Source organism: Nomascus leucogenys, chromosome 12, assembly GCF_006542625.1.
Source record: "Nomascus leucogenys isolate Asia chromosome 12, Asia_NLE_v1, whole genome shotgun sequence".
In the NCBI taxonomy this organism is placed as follows: Eukaryota; Metazoa; Chordata; class Mammalia; order Primates; family Hylobatidae; genus Nomascus; species Nomascus leucogenys.
In genome coordinates, this window is record NC_044392.1 from 36,364,514 (window position 1) to 36,385,991 (window position 21,478).

The window sequence follows — 21,478 nt, forward strand, 5'->3', positions numbered from 1 at the left end:
AGCCTGTCAGTGGTTTATGGAATGGACTGGAGTCTGAAGGCATAGACCCAGCTGGGTATGGGCCTCCACTTTCCTCTCCAAACCAGCAGAGGGCCTGGTCGGGAACCACACTGTCTCAGCCAAGGGCTCAAGCAGTCTGATCAGCTGTGGTCATTCAGGCAACTTCTCTCTATGTTTAAGACCACAGTGAATTTGACCAATGAGGACTCACTTTTGCAATGAGAACATTTTGAGTGTTAGTCAACTTACCCCGCCTTCCTAGCCACCTACAGGATTGTTGTCTTAGTCTTTTTCAATTTGGAGAGATAATTAACCCTGTGTCTTCCAACCCTTGCCTAGAAACAATTTAATCTTCTCAATAATTTATCCTTCAAAAGACTAGTAATTAATATAGCAAAATTGGACTACTCCAAAGAGAGATGGTATTTGATCCACTTAAGTTACTTCCCAAATTAGGACAAACACACTCAAACTTTATTCATTTGAACCTAATACAATGTCATGCACATAATACTCCAAGCCTAGTGAACCATAGGGAAGCTGGATTAATGAGCTTTTATCTAGACTGAGCTCTGAGCCCCAAACATCTGAATCAACTTGTTATGAGCTCTACAGTCTCCTTCTTGGAGGCTGGCCAAATCAAAACAAAACAAGTTATGGTTTCAGTTAGTATATTTACCCAGGCTTGATTTGAATACAGTGATGTTGGTGGGGAGGAATCTTCTGATATTTCAGTTGCCAGTATTTGCAGTGTCTGACAAATCTATGTGTAGGTACATGCAGTATACACCCATGCTTATCAGTTTGGACTACATGTGGCCATGTTTTTATTAGATAGGGGAGAGAAAGAGATGGAAAAATTCAGAGAGGGAATGATGGAGAGAGAGAGAAAGCGTGTGTGTGTGTGTGTGTAGAGTGGAGACAGAGCTAAGGTAAGATCTATCCAAATGTGAAAAGGCCTGAAACTGATGCAAATCCACAGTAATTCTACCAATCAGTCCCAATACTGTCCTGTTTCCCTGAATACCTCCCAAGCACAAGGTCTCCCTTCATGAGCACCAGCCAGCTGAGGAAAGCAAAGGGAGAGGCATCCAGGCTGTGGCAGCCTGCCAGCACTCGGAGTGGAGACACACAGCTCCCCTTTGGGGCCTGCCTGGACGTCTGAGCTGGAGTGCCCTGCCTCTGACCTGCCCGGCCCCTCCCCCTGCCTGGCACAGAAACCCCCGTCTGCAGTGGACATCTTTGAACAAAGGTGTCTTTCTTGGGACACTTTACCTACGGCCTGACTCCGGCATGCAGCTTGGTTTCTGTCTGCTCTGCTCCTGGAGTGCTTAGTGCACTGTGCTTGGAGATTTTCCTTGCATTCGCCCTGGTAGGAATTGCAGTGGCAGGGCAGGATAGTTGTGGGGAGTGGGGGGAGATGGGAGGGTCTGAGGAGATATGGGGATTTAAAATAAGTTCTGCCCCTTTTGTACTGAAAAGAATGGCTTTTCCAGCAGGAGCTCAGGGTCAACCTTTCACCCCCTCCAGAAAGCCTTCCCTTTCTTTCCTCACTCTTTAATAACAATAATGCTGCCTGCAGTTAGACAGCAGCTGATATTTTGCAAGCACCATGTATCCTTAGATCTTTATAACAACCCGTGAGGCAAATCAAAGCAGGTAGGGAGAGATAGGGGTTGAAGAAAGAGCATCCCAGCTGTGTGTCCTTGGGCAAAAGATCACCTTACTTTCTTCTTGGGCCTCAGTTTGCTCATCTGTAAAAAACTGATAACAAGGCATTTCCTGCCTCATAGGGTTGTAGTAGAAGCAGTGAACCAATGCAATTATAAAGTGATGCCATGTCAAGTATTAGGTAAACATAAGGAATTTTTAATTCATCTCATAGATGAAGAAATTGCATCTCAGAGACATGAGGAATTTTATCCAAGGGCACACACCTTAGTAGCAAAATTAGGACCAGGATCCAGGTCTCCTATTTTATGGCCAAAGTTACCTTCCACCACTCCACACACCTTCCCATAGAAAGAGTAATCTTTAGTGGTTATTAGTAATTAATGGGAGACAAAGCATTTGATTTTCCACACACTTGGCCCAAGGCATGTACAGGTAACTGTCAGTTGCTTACTATGTCTGATATGCTGGCTAAACAGCCTGTTCCTTTCCTCCCTGAAGGGGTGCCTCTGGGCCTGGTCCTGGAAGTAGACAAGCCTTGCATGAAACCTGACCCTGCCACCTATGCCCTGTGTCTTTTGGGACAGGTTTCTGCACCTCTTTGAGGCTATGTTTATTCCTCGGTTAGGTGGAGTGTTCCAATAAGACCTTCCATGCCATAAAAGGCGGCTTGAGGCCCCAAAAGGCCCACACTCATCTCTGCACACACCTTCTCCCTTTCCTTCCTGTCCTTTGTAACACCTCCTTCCTCCCATTGGGCTTTCTAAATCCTCTCCTTCCTTACCTGGAAGCCTCCTTCATTCATTAACTTCTCTGGCTAATTGATACTCCTCTTTTTTAAATGCTCACACTTTTTTTTTTTCAGTTTTTACTATGCCTGAAGAACTTAACCACATACACTTTAATATACTTTATTATCTTTTACATGCCAACTCCCTCTAATTCAGTTTTATGTTCCTTAAGAGCAAGGGGTTCTTCTTTTTTATCCCCTCACAGTACTCGGAACAGTGCTGAATGTGTAGTGGAATGCCAAGAACATTCGTATTTGAGGAGCCTCCATTCCAGGTCAATGTCTTGTTTCCATGTCATTAGGTATTTTATGCCCTTGGCATAAAGTGCCCTCTCTCCCCTTTTCTCCCTGGCAACTCCTGGTCACTATTTGTGTCATTTATTTTCAGCTCAAGTGACACCTGCACTGTGAACCCTTCCCTGGTCCCCTCTCTTAACTTCTCTGCACAGTTATTATTTTGGTGCTGGGTCTTTATCCTCTACTAATCACTTATCTCTGTGAGAGCAGAGGCTGAATCTTCATCATCCCTGGATCCTAGGATTGTCCCTGTGCAGTCTTCCACCCATGAGCCCGTAATAAATGCTTACTGAGTGTAAGAGTAAATGAAAGAACTCCAAGTCAAATCTTTTACCAGAAACCGTTTTTGGTCTGAGTAGAAACTTCCTTGAAGAACTATGTGTGAGACAGTTTCAAAACAGTAGCTACATGGACTTTGCTTTTCTAGAGAACTGCACTTTTTGCCTCTTGGATTTTAAATGCTGCTTTGAGTTCATTGCATTGAGAGTTGACTGCTGCTATTCTCAGGGAGAACGGAATTCTAGTCCTATAGTGCAGGGCAGTGACTGAAATAGCTTCCTATATATCCTGTCTTCATAAATTCCTCCCTTCTTTCTTTCCCCCCTCTCTCCACTCACAACAAATCCCAGACCCTTCCTCTACTCCCCCTGTCTAAAAGACATTTATGAGGCTCATCACTGGGGAAGCATCTGAGGCCCATTCCTGCCTCTCCCTGCCCTAGCATGAAGGTCTCTCATCCCCTCCCTCACCCTCGCCTCCTAGGCCAAGTTCAGATATCTCTTGCCCTGTTTATGGGCCGTTGGGATTTTTCCAACAACCTGAAATGAATCTCCGAGGCCCCACAGGTAGTGCAGCTCTGTCTCTGAGCCATAAACCATGGCTGGGTCTTTCATCTGCCATTGCTTATGTCATAAATGAGTGGGAGGAACAGCAAGGGGGAAAAACAGCCCTGAACCATTCCAGATTTTTTTTTTTTTACAAGAAAGGGGAAAGAAAGGCCCTGAGAAACATGTTCAAACTTCGTGCCAAGCAAATTCATTTCACTCTGGTAGGCTGTGCGTGGAGACTTAATCTCTGGACTTCCCCACTAGGAGTCAGATTTATGCTGCGTTTGTGTCTAAATGGCCTCCAGGGATGCTGACATTTGTTGTTGGAGAGCAGCGAGTGGTGTTCCTTTCATCTCCGCTGAGGGGTGTCAGCTTAAATTATGAGGGATCGCTTCGGCCTGCATCTGGGAGTGGGAGTCTCTGGCAAAGGAGAGGGGCTGCCTCTCCCTCCGCTTCACTGCTCTGCTGTTAAAAGGTTTTTCTCCATCTTCTGCTCTCCAGTACTCCTCTTGGTTCTGGGGGCAGTCTCCTGGCTCTTTTAGAAATGTCCTTTCTCGTGAACAAATCGATCAGTGTAAATTTTAGGCACTGCATATTTTCATGGAGAAGCTGATATCCAAGTCAGGCAGGTCTGCCCCTGCTGAAAGAGAAAACAAAAGCCTCAGTGAGCACCCCAAGAGCAGCTTGGAAACTCCCCAGGAGAGTCAGAGGGCACCATTATACCCATAATATTTACAACACAGTAGATGGAAGCTGGGTGATGGTTAGCCACGGTCTGGATTCCTGTTGGCAGCTGGGCTGTGGCATCTGTCTGTACTTTGAGAGGTGCCAAAAGGTTCCTCTGTTCCTCCATCTTCAGAATCTCTCTGGCTCAGATGCACCAGGATGCCCAAAATTCCACATTGGTGACTGTTGGGTAGTGGCATTTCTTATTAAATGCATATATGTTATTGACTGTGGGAGAGAACACATCAAACCATGCTAACCATGAGCAGTGTTTCCTGCCTCCAGAGTCAGAGCTGGAAGAACGGGACACAGGATGTGTAAGTTTTGATGGAGAACAAGAGGTCAGGAGAGGTCTAGGGCAGGGGTCAGCAAACTATGGTATGCAGGCCAAATCTGGCCTGATGCCTGCTTTTGAAATACATTTTATTGGAACACAGCCATGCCCATTCATATTGTCTGCGGTTGTTTCTGTGCTACAATTGCAGAGTTGAGTAGTTGCAACAGAGACTGTGAGGCATGCAAAGGCTAAAATGTTAACTCTCTGGCATTTTATAGGAAATGTCTGTAGACTCCTGGTCCAGAGCATGAAGTGCTTCTTAGAAAGCAAAATGGAAGATGTAAAGGGACAGAAGAGAATGAGGTATTGAATAGCAGGAAGGAAGACTCAAAGAAAGAAAACGCACCACAAAAGCAACAGAAACACTCCAGAGACAAACCACCACTACTACTGCTACCATTAACCCTGAGCAACATGGGTTTGAACTGTGCAGGTCCACTTATATGTGGATTTTTTTCAACCAAATGCAGACAGTATTCAAGGGCTGTGAAACCCGCATATATGCACTGTGGGAGACCCACTTTTCCTGTAGCCAGGTTAGGCAGGACCAGCTGAGGGACTTGTGTATGCACAGGTTTGAGTATGCACTTGAGTATATGCAGGCGTCCTGGAACCAATCCCTCATCCCTTTCCCCTTCTCTTTTCCTCATTTTGAAAACAAATATGTTTTTCTCTTTTCTTGCAGGGATGTGGAGAGAAGGAAGGGGCAGCCACCTGTGGTGCTCACCACCTCCCCCCAAAATAGGCCCCAATGGCTAACCTAGGAGGTGTTCTCCTCCCCTCTCTTCTCTGTTGGTTCACGATGGCACAGCAGTTCTTTGGGGATGTACACGTGTCCCAGGCAAGGCTGAGTACAGCAACAGCAGTAGGAGGACCCCAGAAGGCCCTTAGCCATCCTGCCTCTGGGGCTCTGAACAAACTTCAGAAATTGCACTTTCCTTCTGCAACCAGCTCCAACTCTGCCTCCCTCTGTTGCTCTCCCTTCTCTCAAGCACACAGGCACAGTCCACACAACCGGCTCTACATGTTGGCTAGGGTCATATCTGCAAAGAGAGAGAAATGAATACCTGTAGTGTAAAACGTTAACTGAGACCCCCCCCACTGATCCGAGACTGTAATTAACTGACAACATGTGTCAGAACTAAGAATATGTCTTTTATGTTGAAATAATAATGATTATTACTGTGATTTATTAAATACCAATTATTTCTGGATGGTGCTAAACCCTTTACATATATCATCCCATTTAATTCCAACAACACTGTTACTTTCCCTGATGAGAAAATTAAGTCTTGAGAATGTGTTCAGAATCAAACACAGTAACTGGCGGAGCTAGAATTTAAGCCTGAGTTTATATAACGCTAAAGGCCATGCTTGTAGATACCATGTCACATTGCTTTCCTGGATTGTATCAATATAAATGAACCATTATCATTATTTTAGACTTTACATTTTCATTAGTTATGTTATCAATATACATTTGCATCAAACTATGTGAGGAATGACTGTAAAAGGATCAATGCAAGTACTGTTTTATTGAACAGACTGGTATGAGGCATGAGGTTTCTGGAGATAATACAACTGCATTTTAAAATACATTCTATACTGGGGATTTCCCAGCTGTCTTTCTGAGCCTGGCCTGCAGACTCAGCCTCTTTTCTTGCCTACTTTGAAGGTGATCTGCATGATCCCTGGGGTGGGGCATTAGCTCCATTTCCTCAGAAATGTCAGTGGAGTCATCACTAGTTCTAGAGGAGCATTGTTTTTACCCCAGGGAGTCTACCACCAGAGAAATGGCTGGCCTCACTAAACACCAAAGTTTGGGGTACCTCTGAGCAGTAGGATCAATAGGGTCTAGCAAGGGCAAATCTGTGCAGTCAATGGCTTTCTTTTTTCTACCTTTTATCCTCCTGTGGGATCTTCTTATTTTCCTGAGGCTCTTAGTTCTTAAGTGCTTGTTTTTTCCTTGCCACTCTGAAAACCTTCTAGAAAGATTTTATAATCCCTTCACACCAAGGTTATGTCTGAGATCAGCTTACCACATCACCCCCTGGAAAACAGCAACCTCAGACTTGAAGATGCCAGAGTGGCCACCCCTTGTCATGAGGATTATCGCTTTAACTCTCTTCTTTAATCTTGTGGGGGGTTTTATCTCTACTATTGAGAGGGGTGAGGCAGAGGGAAAAGACACCCTTTTCATACCATCTATTAAGAGCCGCCTGAGTGCCAGGACTGTGTTAGTTGCTTTACACACAACAACCCTACTTCTGTGACACCCACTGTGTGGTATTATTGTTGTTGGTATATAGGTATGGAAACCAAGGCTCAGCAACATGACAGAACTTGCACACGGCCATACTTACAGCATGGGGTCAGAACTGGGATGGAAACCTAGGTCTGCCTGTATCAGTCCCTTTTCAATTATATTGAAAGGGCCATGTCCTCAGGAACTCACGATTTAGTGTTCCCTTCCTGTTCAACCTTGTATGTTCAAATGTTCATGGAAGGAAGAGGCCATTATCCTTTCAGATTAAATAAGTTTTTTTGGCTCTGGCAGAGCCAAAAATGAGAACTCAGCTAATGTCTACACTAAAACAGCATATGCCCATGGGCATCCTTCACAGAGGAGGACAGGAGGAAAGAAGAAGGATGTGTAGCTCACACACAGTAGGTCCTTTCATCTTTGCTTTCTTGAAGTGGCCAGAAGGGACTGGCACAGCTGTGGGAAAGCCATTGAGGCAAAGATGTTCACCAGAGAAAAGAGGGCAGCTGAGCTCTGTGAGAATCCTGAGAAAAATGAGGTTCTTGTTAGATCATTTGGGCATAGAATTGCCTATGGCTTTTATTATTATTGTTTTGTTTTGGAGACAAGAGTCTTGCTCTGTCACCCAGGCTGGAGTACAGTGGCATGATCTCGGCTCACTGCTGCAACTTCCACCTCCCGGATTCAAGTGATTCTCCTGGATCAGCTTCCCGAGTAGCTGGGATTACAGGCACCCGCCACCACATCCAGCTAATTTTTTGTATTTTTAGTAGAGACGGAGCTTTGCCCAGGATAATCTCAAACTCCTGAGCTCAGGAAATCCACCCGCCCTGGCCTCCCAAAGTGCTAGGATTATAGGCATGAGCCACCACACCCGGCCTGTCTATGGCTTTTAATGGCAAAAGTAAAAAGAAGTCTCTCTTACACAGGTATGTCCCAGACCCTAGAAGCACCTTCTCAGGAGTGTGATGTCTGTGGAATGTAAGAGGTAGCCTGGAAAAAAAAGTGACATATACTAGAGATTTTATTTCCTTTCAGAGTTAACCCTCATGTTGTTCAGTGCTTATAGAGTTGAAGTATTTCAAATAGTTAGACAATTACTTTAACAGTAGAGAGTTATTTACTTTACAGAAAAGCAATGTTGATTAGTTATCAGTGTTACCTGTCCATTCTGAGTTATCTGTACTGGCAGATAATCTAATGCTTTTCTCTATGGCCTTTTTAACAATAATATTTTCTACCACTTGGCAGTAACTAGAGTTTCAGACACAGTGTCTAGGTCTAGTCTTGAAAAATGACGATTTTGCTGAAGAGTACATTTAGTTGTAGAGAGTTAAGTAAGTTGCCTGTATTAGTCCATTTTCACACTGCCATAAAGACATACCGGAGACTGGATAATTTGTAATGAAAAAAGTTTAATTGACTCACAGTTCTGCATGGCTGGGGAAGCCTCAGGGAGCTTTCAATCATGGCAGAAAGTGAAGGGGAAGAAAGCAGGTCTTACATGGCAAAGCAGGAGAGAAAGAGTGTGAAAGAAGCCACACACTTTGAAACCATCAGATCGTGTGAGAACTCACTCAGTATCACAAGATCAGCGTGGGGGAAACTGCCCCCATGATCCAATCACCTCCCACCATGTCCCTCCATCAACACGTGGAGATTACAATTCTGGGGACTCAGAGCCAAACCATATCATTGCCCAAGGCCACGCAACTAGTAAATGTGGAGCCAGGATGTGATGCTGTGATAAAGCCTGAGGTGTAATGGTGGACTTTCTACTGCCTGTCTCTGGGTTTTAGAAGTATTTTTCTTAGCCTCTTCCTGGAAACTTTCAAATCAATACCACATAGGTTATTGCTCTCATACATAAAGCCATCCTGGAAATGTGGACCTGGAGGCCTTGCTATGGAATAATATACAGCTCCAGGAACTGGCTTTCAGGGACTCACAACACTGTCTTTTGCTTCTTTCAGGTAAAAGTGATGATGAAGAAAGTCTCTGCAAGTCAGCCCATGGGGCAGGGAAAGGCACTGCTGAGGAAGGCAAGGACCATAAGCGCCCCAAACGTCCAAGAACCATCTTGACAACTCAACAGAGGCGAGCATTCAAGGCCTCATTTGAAGTATCCTCCAAGCCCTGCAGGAAGGTATAGGAGGGGTCAGGGAGGAAAAGGAGCTGGGCCCCACTTCTCTGTGTGCACTCAGACCCTTCTGGGATCTCAGTGGGCATTGGGGGTTAGAGTGGAGAGGAAGGCTGTTCAGAGAGAGCCTGCACAGGTGGCTCAAGCCCGTTGGAGACTCCAGAGATCACTAAGCTGTGGCCAGGGTGTGATAGACTCTCCTCAAGCTTTCATGCATGCACACCAACTCCAAATGGCCCCTGTCACACCTTTCATTTCATGGAGCACAATGGGAACAGTAATAATGATAGGTGCCCATTGTGGTGTAGACCCAGATGCTGTAAAGCAAAGAGTATAAAAACAGAGTGGCTTGCAGTACTCTTTTTTGAGTCTGGCTTTTTCCACTTGGTGTGGTGGTGTGGGGATTCATTCATTCCTATTTCAGCATTCCACTGTGGAGGTGTGCCATGGTTGGTTTGTCCATGCACCTGTTGATGGGTGTTTGGGGTTGTATCTAGTTTGGGACTGTTTCAAATAGGACTGCTATGGACATTCATGTAAAAAAAAAATACAGTGGTTTAATGAGACAGGAGTTTATTCTCTTCCGTCACAGTCCAGAGGTGAGCAAGGCAAGGCTGGTAGGTGGCTCTGTTATCCATCTCCTGGGTCCAAGCGACTGCTCCAGTTGTCACCATGTTTCCAGCCACCAGGTAGAGAAAGAGGAAATGGAGGGCAAGCACCCTGCTTTTTAAGGATGTATCCGGGGTTTGCTCAAATCATTTCTCCTCATATGTGTTGGCCAAAATGTAGTCCTGTGGCCACACTTCCTGCAGGGAAAGTTGGGAAATGAGTCTGTCTCGGTGACCAAGAACCTTGCTAAACTTAGTGATTCAATTACTCATAGGAGGAAGAAAGAATAGATATTGGGGATAATTAGCAGTCTGCCATAAATAGCAGCGCCCATTTATTGAGTACTTATTGTTTATCGGCTGCCTGTCATATACTGAGTACTATCTTTTACATGATAAAAATAAATAAAATAGGGTATCTTTACTGAAATTCATAAAGGAAATACATTTTGAAAAAATGTTAGCATTATTTTTGCTGCATCCTTTTCTGTATTAGTCAGCTTTGTCTGTGATAAAAACAAACAAACAAACAAAAAGTCATCATGGTTCCCAACAAACATGTATTTTCTTTTCTTGGGCTGTGCATTGGCTGTGGCCCAGCTGGGTGCAGGTTCCAGCCTGCTCCACCTGTCTGTCATTCGAGGGTCCGGGCTGAAGGAGCAGCCCCCTCCTGGGCGTGTTGTTCTCATGAGGATGGCAGGAAGCAAGAGGCCTAGTCAAAGTGGGAAGCCCATCGAAAATCTCTTGCTGGGTATCAGACACATCACATCCCACAGGCCGAAGCAAGGCATGGGCTTAGCCCAGCATAGGTGCAGTGATGAAGCACACACCCACCACGGCAGGGGAGGGAAGGATAGATATTTGTTGAGCAATAGTCAAGCCTATCACAACTTCTGATCTTTGGAAAGATTCAGCTGCAGACTCACTTTTTCTGCCCTTGCAGCTCCTTATGCTCCAAGAGAGGTATTGGTAGAAAGAGAAATGCCCCCAAATTGGGCTTGCACTAGGACAAATTATAATCTTCCTCACTTATTTACTTCTTCCATGTATACTAAACTCCCAGCCCATGTATGGCTTTGTGCTGGGTGCTTGTCCCCGGGCAGCTTCCAGGTAACCAGCAAGAAGGAGATGCGTGTACACATTACTGTAACACCAGAGAGGGGGCTCTGAGGACCATAACAGAGGGGAAGCCAGGAAGCAAGGGAAGGGAAAGGTCACTTTGGTCTGGGCAATCAGGCAAGGCTTTGTGGAACAGGTGGCTTTTGAGCTGGGCCTCTGAGGAATGGATAGGGTTTCAGCAGGTGGAGGTGGGCCCCTGAGTACACTCCTATTTTAGTTGGCTTAGCAGAAGGATGTGCTATAAAAACCTGTTCTAATCATTCCACTTCTAAGCCTTGCCCCAAGTGGCATGATAAAGGGGAAGTATTTCTCAAGGCTTCCATTTGCTCTACTCACACGTTTATTCAAGGAGCTCTTTCAATCCCATCTCCTCCCCAGGATCTAATCAAGAGAGGGCAGTGTCTCTCAGGTCCCCCTCTGAAAATCTGTGCTTCTTGCCCCTTCTCTTCTCAACACCTTGCCAGACCCTCACTGTGTGCCTGTATGGTAGACAGATGTTTAAATGCATCTCTTTATTATCTGGATCCCAGTTGTCCTGTCTCCACCACAGCCCTGGCACACATGCTGGCCTCAGAGTTGTCTACCTGGCTCTGCCGGGTTCCAGATGGCTCTCATCTTGTTCTCTTTGGGCAGGGCTCACTCGGGGTAGCAGTCACTATGGATATTCGTGAAACACCCAAAGTTACCTAGAGATATGAGGGACAAAACCAAAAATTAAGGTCAATGAATTTAGGCAAGAGAGGAGACCAAGAGAGAGCCATTTGTTTTTCCAAAGTGATTTTCACTCTCAGATCTCCTTAAGTAGGTCAACGCATATGCGTGTCTTATAGCTAAAGCACAACAATAGACTAATGTCTAAACCACTTGAAGGCCTAATTTCCAGAGCAAGAGAAATCCAGAAACACCTCTTGGGAATGCACATGTAAATTAATAATTATTCTTTTGTTTCTTTACCTGGTGAAGGACTTTCTACCTGAAGGGACGCAATGTTCTCATGTTTGTGTTTATGCTCAACATTAAAAACTATCCAGCTCCTAAAGCAGATACAGTCTTTTTGCCCCCTCATGTATTATATAGGAGATGTTCTACCTCCTACCCTGAGATGCCAGTGTGTCTACATTTCTCATGTTCAATTTTTCCAAGGTGAGAGAGACTCTGGCTGCAGAGACAGGGCTGAGTGTCCGTGTTGTCCAGGTGTGGTTCCAAAACCAGAGAGCGAAGGTAACCTGCTTCTTACTTTTATCTGTCCCCGTGTTGCTGGTTTCCTGAAATAATCACAGTAGGACATTGTACTTGCTGCCAGGTTTTCTCACCTTAGCTCATTGGATAGAGTAGTTCTCTTGATTCAAAAATTCTGTTATCAATAATTATTTTGGCCACAGCAGCCCTGCAGAAGGGGAGAGAGAAGGCATTCATTTTAGTGAAATTGCTTGTATTTTCCTAGCGGCCATGACTGTGAATTTGGCCAGCCATCTGTATGAATAAATGTCTTTCTGTGTCTTTTGGTAAAAGCATGTTCTTTAATTCATATTTATTTAATGCAAATACCAAAGTTATTTTAAAAGTAGCATGCATATGACTGGTCCAAGACAACATTATGACAGGGTAGAATGAGTGCCTTTTCTTACTTCTTCCAGGGCCCGGCCCTCACTAATATAGGCCCAAGCCGTCTTACTGTCCTCTGGATCCAATGAAGCTCTATATTCCCTCATCATGGTTTTAGTTTTAGACCTTTTGCTCATTCATCTTCCTACCTCTAAAAATACACGTGCCCTGTGGACTGTTTCTCAAGAGCCCTGATCTTTAGTGGATGATATGAGGAAAAAACAAACTCTATGTTTCCTCTGCTCTTACACTATAACAATCAGCGCAGAATGCTTCTGTGATAAAATATGTGGAGATATTCTCCATAGGCCAAGCAAGCAATCAGTTGTGCAGTGGATACCAACTGGGTGTCCTCTAATTCTGACCCTCTCTACCTGGAAATAGTGTCAGATTTCACAGGTTGAGGGTTCAGCCCCACAAGACTGCCCTCCTCTTCAGATGCCAATTGCAAGCTCCAGGTTGTTTTACCTGTGCTTCAGATCAACTGGCTATAAATTGGGATTCCAGTGACCCCACTCCTTGGGTTTGATTAATTTGCTAGGGCATCTCACAGAACTCAGAGAAATACTTACTTATATTTACTGCTTTATTATAAAGGATATTACAATGGATGCGAATGAAGTGATGCATATGGAGAGAAATGGGGGAAGGGTGTGAAGCTTCCATGCCCTCCTTGTGCACCCCAGCCTCCAGGAACCTCCATGTATTCAGCTGTGTGGAAGCTCTCGATCCCCATCCTTTTGGGGTTTTATAGAGGTTTCATAATGTAGGCATGATTAATTAAATCACTGGGCATTGATGGTCAACTTAACTTTCAGCCCATCCCTTTTCCACAGAGGTTTGGGGGTGGGGCTGAATGTTCCAACCATCTAATCATACCTGGGTCTTTCTGATTATCATTCTCCACCCTGAAGCTACCTAGGGGCTGACAGCTGTCAGTCAGTCGTTAACATTCACATAGGCATCACTTTGGAGAGTACAAAAATTTTAGGAATCGTATGCCAAAAAACAGGGTCAACGACCAAATATATGCTTTACAGTATCACAGGTTATCTCATTATTTGATCATGATTGGTTAAGGTAGCATTTCCCTAACTGACATCCTCAGAACAGGGCTGTTGATGTGTACCAAAGAAAGACTCCATAGTGCAATAAGTTGCAGAGGCCCTATAGCCTATGGATTCATAGAGCACAGGGACACATTTAAAGCTCTGAAAAATCTTGCAATAAAGAAAAATTTTACAAAAATCTAGTGTTTCCTACACACAGACACATACACACACTCAAAGTATATGTCAACATCTCGTGGAACCCTAATGCTCTATGGAACACAGTTTGAGAAATATTGAGTTAAAATATTCCTTCAGGGGGCCAGACGCGGTGGCTCACACCTGTAATCCCAGCACTCTGGGAGGCTGAGGCTGGTGGATCACGAGGTCAGGAGATCGAGACCATCCTGGCTAACATGGTGAAACCCCGTCTCTAGTAAAAATACAAAAAAATTAGCCGGGCGTAGTGGCGGGCGCCTGTAGTCCCACCTACTCGGGAGGCTGAGGCAGGAGAATGGCGTGAACCCGGGAGGCGGAGCTTGTAGTGAGCCAAGATCACGCCACTGCACTCCAGCACTCCAGCCTGGGTGACAGAGCAAGACTCCGTCTCAAAAATAAAAAACAAAAAAAATTCCTTCAGGGAAGCTTGCACGTTAGCAGTGTGCTTTGGAAGAGGCATGAATCTCTGGGTAGGCTCATCTCCATCTTAAGGGCCAGCAGACGGAGGGGAAAGGAACAGCCTCTTGGCTTACCCCAAATCACAACCTCTTGTTCCATACGTCTAGGCTGGGCTGCAGATTTCACAGTCACACACTTATTACCTAATGTAAAATGGTCACACCACAAGCAGCAAGTTTTATTTGCTGAGGAAAAATCCCTGTTCCTGCTAAGACAAGCTGCACCCCTGCTTCCCAGCCAGCTGTCTTTATACTGCTGCAGAGTAGAAGAGCTCTCAGCCGCAATGCTTCTCGCACACGGTTCTGGCCACTGTTGCTCCTTTACTAAGTAAGAGCCAGAGCTTTGCCAATAAGCCCTCTCCCGGGGAAGGTGTCTCTTCCAGGCCCCCCCCACCCCTTACTTTGTGAACATGCTGCAGGCCACCTGACTTCTAATCCTATGGTCCTCTCCTTATCAGATGAAGAAGCTGGCCAGGCGACAGCAGCAGCAGCAGCAAGATCAGCAGAACACCCAGAGGCTGAGCTCTGGTAAGCTGGTGCCTCCTCCCAGGCAGTTCTGGCTGGAATCCAGGCTGTTCCTACCAGAGGCTTCCCACTACCCAGCTCTTTGGATGACATATCTGGACTCAGTGAAGCCTAGACCGCACCCGCTGGAGAGATAAGGCCTTCAAGGAAGACTGAGCCATGAGGAACTTGTGAGAGGGTTGAGGGCTCCTGAGCTGCAGGCTTAGAACTGCTGATTGGGGATGGCACTGACTTTATCCACAGCGTCTGGGCCTGGATTCCACCACAATGTCAGGGAGAATGTGTCAGGACTACTTGCAGAGTCACAGATACGTTCCGTTTCTCATCTTGCTTAGTTCTTCTTCCAGGCTAATCGATTTAATAAAAGACACCTCAGTGACTTGCCTCTTTCCAAAATAACATAAAGTAGTAAAAATAATGATAGTAAAATAACAATGCCCTCCTTTGTTGAACACTTTTATAGATTGGTGTTCTTATACATGCTGACTTGACTTTTACAGCACCCATTCCTGGAGGTGAGTGGAGAAGTTGTTATTATCCCCATGTCACAGATGAGCAAACAAAGGCTCTGCAAGATTGAATGTGGCCCTAGATCAGTAAGGGCAGGGGCTGGGACTAGAACTCTAACTGTGTTCCACAGGCCATCTGTTCTCTACCCAGATGTACTTTTGAAAAAGTCAGGGTGATATGAGGATCAGGGAGGAGGGTGAAGAGGGACAGACTGTGGGAGACTTCATGGAAGTTAAAAGAAAATAAAAAGAAGAATTACTATATTAGAACAATGTCACTCTTAAAGGCTATGCCCCTCGGCACCCAATTCAGCTATCCAGAATTCCTTGAATGGTCTGTACCTTAAAACAGGGCTTCTTACATTTTAATATGCATGTAAGTCACCTGGGATTTTGGTAAGGTGCAGATTCCAATTCATAAGGAAGGTCTGGGTGGGCCCCAAGATTCTGCCTTTTTAACAAGCTTTTTGGTGGTGCCATTGCTGCTAGTCTATGGACCACACTTTGAAGTCTGTGGAATGTCATCCTAGTTCTCAGGCCCCTCAACAGAGCCTCTTTTCCTCACATGACCCTGCCTTGTTCTTGACACCGGGTCTAGGCTTAATCCAGAATTTGACTCTTGCAGCCAAGAGTTCCCTTAGTTTCTTACCTTCTAGACTAAACAGTATGTTAGCAACAAGGTAGATGTTAGGGAGAGAAGAAATAAAACAGGGCATAGGTGTGGGGAAGGGTGGAGCAGAAGCTGGTTAGATCTGAATTCTGCCCTCAGCTCCACCCCTAAGGCTCTTTATGTGGGACCAACTTTTCCTTGTTCCTCAGGCTGTATGTATCCCTAGGGTAGGGCCCTAATGCCTGCTAGTCCTACCTCACAGGACCCCTGTGCAGTTCAAAGGGAGAAGAATGCATCAAAGCATGTGAGAACACAAACTCATATGGCTTGGGACTTAATTTAAATAATTCTAAAGGCGTTCCAAAGGTAGACTTAAGAAAGCAGAGGCTGGTGGGAAATAGTTTCTGTTCTTCCCAGGTTCAGAGAACCTCAGCAAAATATGGAGGCAGGAAGTGAATCCTGCTTTTCTTATAAAATTCTATCTACAAGCATAGCAAGATATAATTCCAAAGCATACACAGTCCTATGGAATCTTCCCATCAGCCCCATGAGGTCAACTGGTCACAACTCCCACTTGACTGATGGGCTCATACTGGGTTATCATAGAAAGATCTTTAGATATATCTATTCTAGTGACTGCCGAACATGTGGCTAGCATCAAAACCTTTTGTTGAAATAATATATTTCAAGGATGTTCTCAGAGTTCAACATCCCAGCCCCCACCCTATTCCTATCCTCCAAGGTGATTCCTGATGGCCTCTGGTAGGACAAAGGCTGGGACCACTGATGTCACCTCATCCTATTTTATTTTATAAATGAGGGAATCAGGACCCAGGGAAATCACATGTCAGGCTGCACATTGAGAATGACCTGGCTTCTTCTTTGTTCCACAGCTCAGACAAATGGTGGTGGGAGTGCTGGGATGGAAGGAATCATGAACCCCTACACGGCTCTGCCCACCCCACAGCAGCTCCTGGCCATCGAGCAGAGTGTCTACAGCTCAGATCCCTTCCGACAGGGTCTCACCCCACCCCAGATGCCTGGAGACCACATGCACCCTTATGGTAAGAGGGACTTAAGCCCCCCGGGCCCTCTCATAACTTGTGTGGGTTTCTCATTCCCTCCTAAACACATCTAGGCAGTTCCCAGCTGCTCACTGAAGCTCCAAAGCAGAATAATGTGCCCTACAAAATACCACCAGAATCGCCTAACCAATGACTACAGGAGAAAGACCTTCATGCATATTCATTAGTGACACTTCCATTTATGTTGTTTTCAAAGCTTCTTGTTTGTTGGCTTTAAATAGGAAGTTGTGCTCTCCTTGTAGACCTGTTTGTTGTCATTGAATTCTGCAAGTCTTGTGCTTCATGCCAGATATCAGCAGTATCAGTGCTACAGAAGGCCTTAATTAAGCAAATGTTTACCTAAAGAAAAGATATAAAAAGCACAGAAGACAAATTTTCTAACTGGACTATCCTGCTATGGATACTAATAGGTGCTCTAATTTAACTAGTGAAACATGAACTGACTTGTAAGGTGAAAATATCTCCCTTATACCCACCCCACCCAAAGAAGCATTGATTTAAATGCTGCATATATGGGTAGCTGAGCCTCTCCCACTTACCCAGCTTTGTGCTTAAGCTAATGGACAACAACCGGGGGCCTGAGGACCCAGGGTAGGGGGCTGGGTGAGCTTTGGAGTGAAGGCTCAAGTTCAACCTCAGCCAAGTATAGGGCATTACATTTTATACAGAGAAGGTTAGTGGTGTATGTAATGCATTGTTCTGTACTGTGTAATCTGATAGATTACACTGATAGTTAAAAAATAATCTTATGCAGTAAGCCTTCAAAACATTAGTATCAGAGATTCATGCCACAGATCACAGATTTTGTCAAACAACTTTTTTTTTTGCCTTCATTAAAAAAAATTCTGTTGTTAAAATCACCCCTACCTTCCCATATCACACATTCAGCAAACATTTATTAAGATTTAGCCCTTGACAAGCCCTTCACTGGCCGACCCCATTCATTGGATGTTCAGTGATAGCCACCCTCTTGGCTTCCTTAGAAGGCACAGGTCACATCTGTACCATTCTTTACTCCACAGCTGTGGGAAAACAGGGCAAATACATTTTTTTCCAAATTCTTTTCAGAGTCTCAGGGGTTGTGTTACATGAAGTATCCCTGTGATGAATCCTTTAATAAAATGAATATTTAAAGCCCCATGACAAGTTGTATAAACTCCAGTTTTCACCTCTCCTATTTACTTGAAGTGGAGGCAGAACATTCTTTGCCTTCAGGTCCTGGTTGCAGTGATTTCTCAGCTCTTCCACTGTGTGCCCTACTGGCTTCCCTATCAAAGGTGTAAATTAGTTGAAGGTAGGCACCTAACCTTCCTTTTCTTTGCATTACAAATTTGGGGTAACAGCTGATAGTAGACCCTTGGTGTTTGAAAGAACAAATGTTATCACAGGAGTTTTCATTAGCTTCACTTGAAGAGCTTTTGTTTTGTTTTGTTTTGTTTTTTGTTTATTGGTTTTACCATCCCTCCTTCAAGCATCATTTTTCAGGCCCAAGTCCTGTAGGAGCTCTGCCCTGTGTCTCCAGCCTCTGGTGACATGTCCTGCCTACTCCCCACACTCCCTGTCTAGACACTGTGACATTTGCTATGCTGCACTCAATTTAGCACTTTGTCATATCCTGGTTTAGATTGTTTTCACTTGTTGCACTTTGGACATGAGCCCCCTAAAGAAAGTATAGACTTTTTGTAGAAAGTTTCACCTGGAGCCTGTGCTCAGGCAACACTTGTTGAATTCAGCTGAATATCCTAGCACTGAAATGAGTCACTTCTTCCAGACCCTCATGCCAGTGTTTCATCTCCATTTCAGGTGCCGAGCCCCTTTTCCATGACCTGGATAGCGACGACACCTCCCTCAGTAACCTGGGTGACTGTTTCCTAGCAACCTCAGAAGCTGGGCCTCTGCAATCCAGAGTGGGAAACCCCATTGACCACCTGTACTCCATGCAGAATTCTTACTTCACCTCTTGAGTCTTCCCCTAGAGTTCTGTGACTAGGCTCCCATATGGAACAACCATATTCTGTGAGGGGTCGCTGGCTTTAGGACAGGGAGGCCAGGGAAGAGGTGGGTTGGGGAGGGAGTTTTGTTGGGGATGCTGTTGTATAATGATATGGTGTAGCTCAGCATTTCCAAAGACTGAATACATTATGGATTGCATAGTTTAATGTTTCTAATAAGAGTCTTAGCATTAGATATGAAGACGTGTTTATCATTAAGGACAGAGACTTTTAATATAGACATTCTCATGCAAACTAGATACTTAGGGACTCCTAACAACTTCCCACCATGTCGGGGAAGCTCTTATCAAGAGGTGCATATGTCTATCCATCTACACACCAATAGACAGAAGGACAGATAGATAGATGTGTGTGTGTGTGAGTGTGTAACCTTTCATATTTTACCCTCAAAGTTTATTCCTAATTATAACAGACACCAACTGTACAGCAAAAGTAACTTTATTTTCAGTGTGAACTATATTTAAGGAAATGCTTGATGCACTTAAGTTATAAAATGAGATAATTTACTTTTATAAACTTTATTTTTAGTTTGACAAGACTTGTCAGCAGGGCAGAGAGGGCTGCTCCACCTAGCCCCATAGCTTTGAGTGCTTGGGTTCATTCTGTTTTCAGAGTCTTTCAGATCTGGAAAGAAATTCTGTGTGGCTAATGGTGTTCTCTCTTGCATTCTTGCTCTCTTTGGGGTTGAATCACTGGGTAGGGGTGGGACAGAATAATCCCAGATCACGTTCTGAGAAAATGTAAAGCCCAGACTCCTGGGCTTTCTTTTAAATTCTGACAAGTGGTTGTTGAGCAGTGCTAGGATGGTCGGTTCAGCTCTTGAGCTTCAGCATCTGCAAGTGTGGATGAGGCTAATAGTATGTACCTACCTCACTGGGAAACACCAAGGCTTAATTCATTCCCAGGACACATGAGCAGGGCTGAGACTAATATCTGATATTTGTTTAAGATACAACCAGGCCACTCACTTGGCAAAGGAGGGAGGGTACATAGGGTTGCAGAGCAGGAGGGCTCCTGAACTCCAGAGGGCAGTTCTGCCTGCTGAAGTCCCTCTGCAAAGCCTGTGCTGGAGAAGACATCAGCTCAGAGCAGCTCAGAGGGATCCCAGAGTCCCAGAGTGGGGAGGAGGCAAAGGCTGAGGGGATAGAGGAGGAACTGGTGGTGTTCTAGAGCAGGGGTGGGCAAACTCCTGCTTGCAGGCCTGCTTTCTATGGCTTGCCAGTGAAGAATGGTTTTTACTTTTTTTTGAGGTCATTAAAAAAAGGAGAAGAAGAATATATAACAGGCTGTCTGTGGCCTGGAAAGCCTGAAATATTTGCTATCTATGTTGTCTGGCCCTTACAGAAAAAGTTTGGGGCCCCTTGTTTTAGAGGGTCGGTTTCTAAAGAACCTCGTGGAGCTCATAGAGGCAGAAGGTTCCAGTGGAAACCCTTGGCGCTTCCTTCCAACTCACTCTTCTGATCCTCAGCACAGAAGACCCAGCAGCCATTATACATGGGGACAGTTCCACACCCTGGTCTCCAGTTGCGGTGCTAGGATGGGATTGTTCTGTGCTAGGAAGTCTCCTGGGAACCCAGAATGAGTTGGTGGGGAAGACAGAGGGTCACTGTGGACCCATCCAGGAGGGGCCAGGACAGGCTTGGCCTCATTTCTGGGGACATCATTGGAGACTTGAACACAGAGACACATCCCTATCACTCTGGCAAGGCCAGAGGGAACATGTCCCCTTATGTTAGAGTCTGTGTTGTGTGATTTTTGTGCTCTTGTTTATAATTTATGCAAACCACCAAGAAACCCAAACCAGTCTGATGAGTGAAAATTATGCAGATGCTGTATGGCCCCACAGGTTTCTGTGGTAAAGACCAGTTGGAGAATGTAGCAGATACTATGTGAGTGAAAATGAATAGAGATCCTTATTCCACTCCTTAATGGCATACCAAGATGAAATTAAAATCTCTTACAAATGAGCTGTTGTTTATTCAGGGGTGGGATGGTGGGTGGGGAACCAGGGGGACATGGGAGTTTTGTCTACAAAGCCATGGGGATGAGCTTATGGCGAAGCTTTGAATGAACGGAAAGGATGACTACGGCAAAACATAAGGAGAAAAGGGTCTTCAACTTCTTGCCAAGATGGAAAAAGACTCCAGTCTTTACAAAAAAATCCCACAGAAGGAGGTAGTGGGAGCTTTCCATCACCACCATCAAGTTCCCTCAGGGCAGAGCAGTTTGAGATATGTGATGAGGGAACATTTGCTTGGAAATCAGAACAGAGTGATGGGGCAGAAGGATTTCTCATGCAGGACTGAAGGCAGATGCCTAGCCAGGATGGGAGAGCCGGGCAGCAGACAGTGGCTCCCTGACAGAGTCTCCCAAAGTTCTCAACAATTTTAAATGTGATGTATGGTGGGCAATTAGGACTATGAAGAAAAGAAGTCAGGAAACAGTATGGAGGTAAGACCAGGAGGCATACTCACAGGGTGGTATTGTTTTTTGTCTGTTTTCTCCCCCACTTGCAGTTATTCAAGGCCTGCAACCCCTACCTCTGGCTCACTCACCGTATGAAGCTGGCTCTTCCTCTTGCTGAGGGCCTGGAAGGAGAGAGATGTGTGTTATAAGGCCAGGCTGACA

General features: G+C 45.1%; 1 protein-coding gene across 2 annotated transcripts in view; it reads left to right on the top strand.

The window, feature by feature from the left end:
* The window catches only part of LMX1A (LIM homeobox transcription factor 1 alpha), a 154,082-nt gene extending 133,265 nt beyond the window's left edge, over positions 1-20,817 (top strand). For both annotated transcript variants that reach the window (XM_030823213.1, XM_030823214.1), the window contains exons 5-9: positions 8,885-9,057; positions 11,922-11,999; positions 14,568-14,637; positions 16,647-16,817; positions 18,642-20,817. In XM_030823213.1, the coding sequence (XP_030679073.1) occupies positions 8,885-9,057; positions 11,922-11,999; positions 14,568-14,637; positions 16,647-16,817; positions 18,642-18,802 (653 nt within the window). In that variant the 3' untranslated portion in view covers positions 18,803-20,817. The remainder of the gene's footprint in view (positions 1-8,884; positions 9,058-11,921; positions 12,000-14,567; positions 14,638-16,646; positions 16,818-18,641) is intronic.
* The last annotated feature ends 661 nt before the right edge of the window (positions 20,818-21,478 follow it).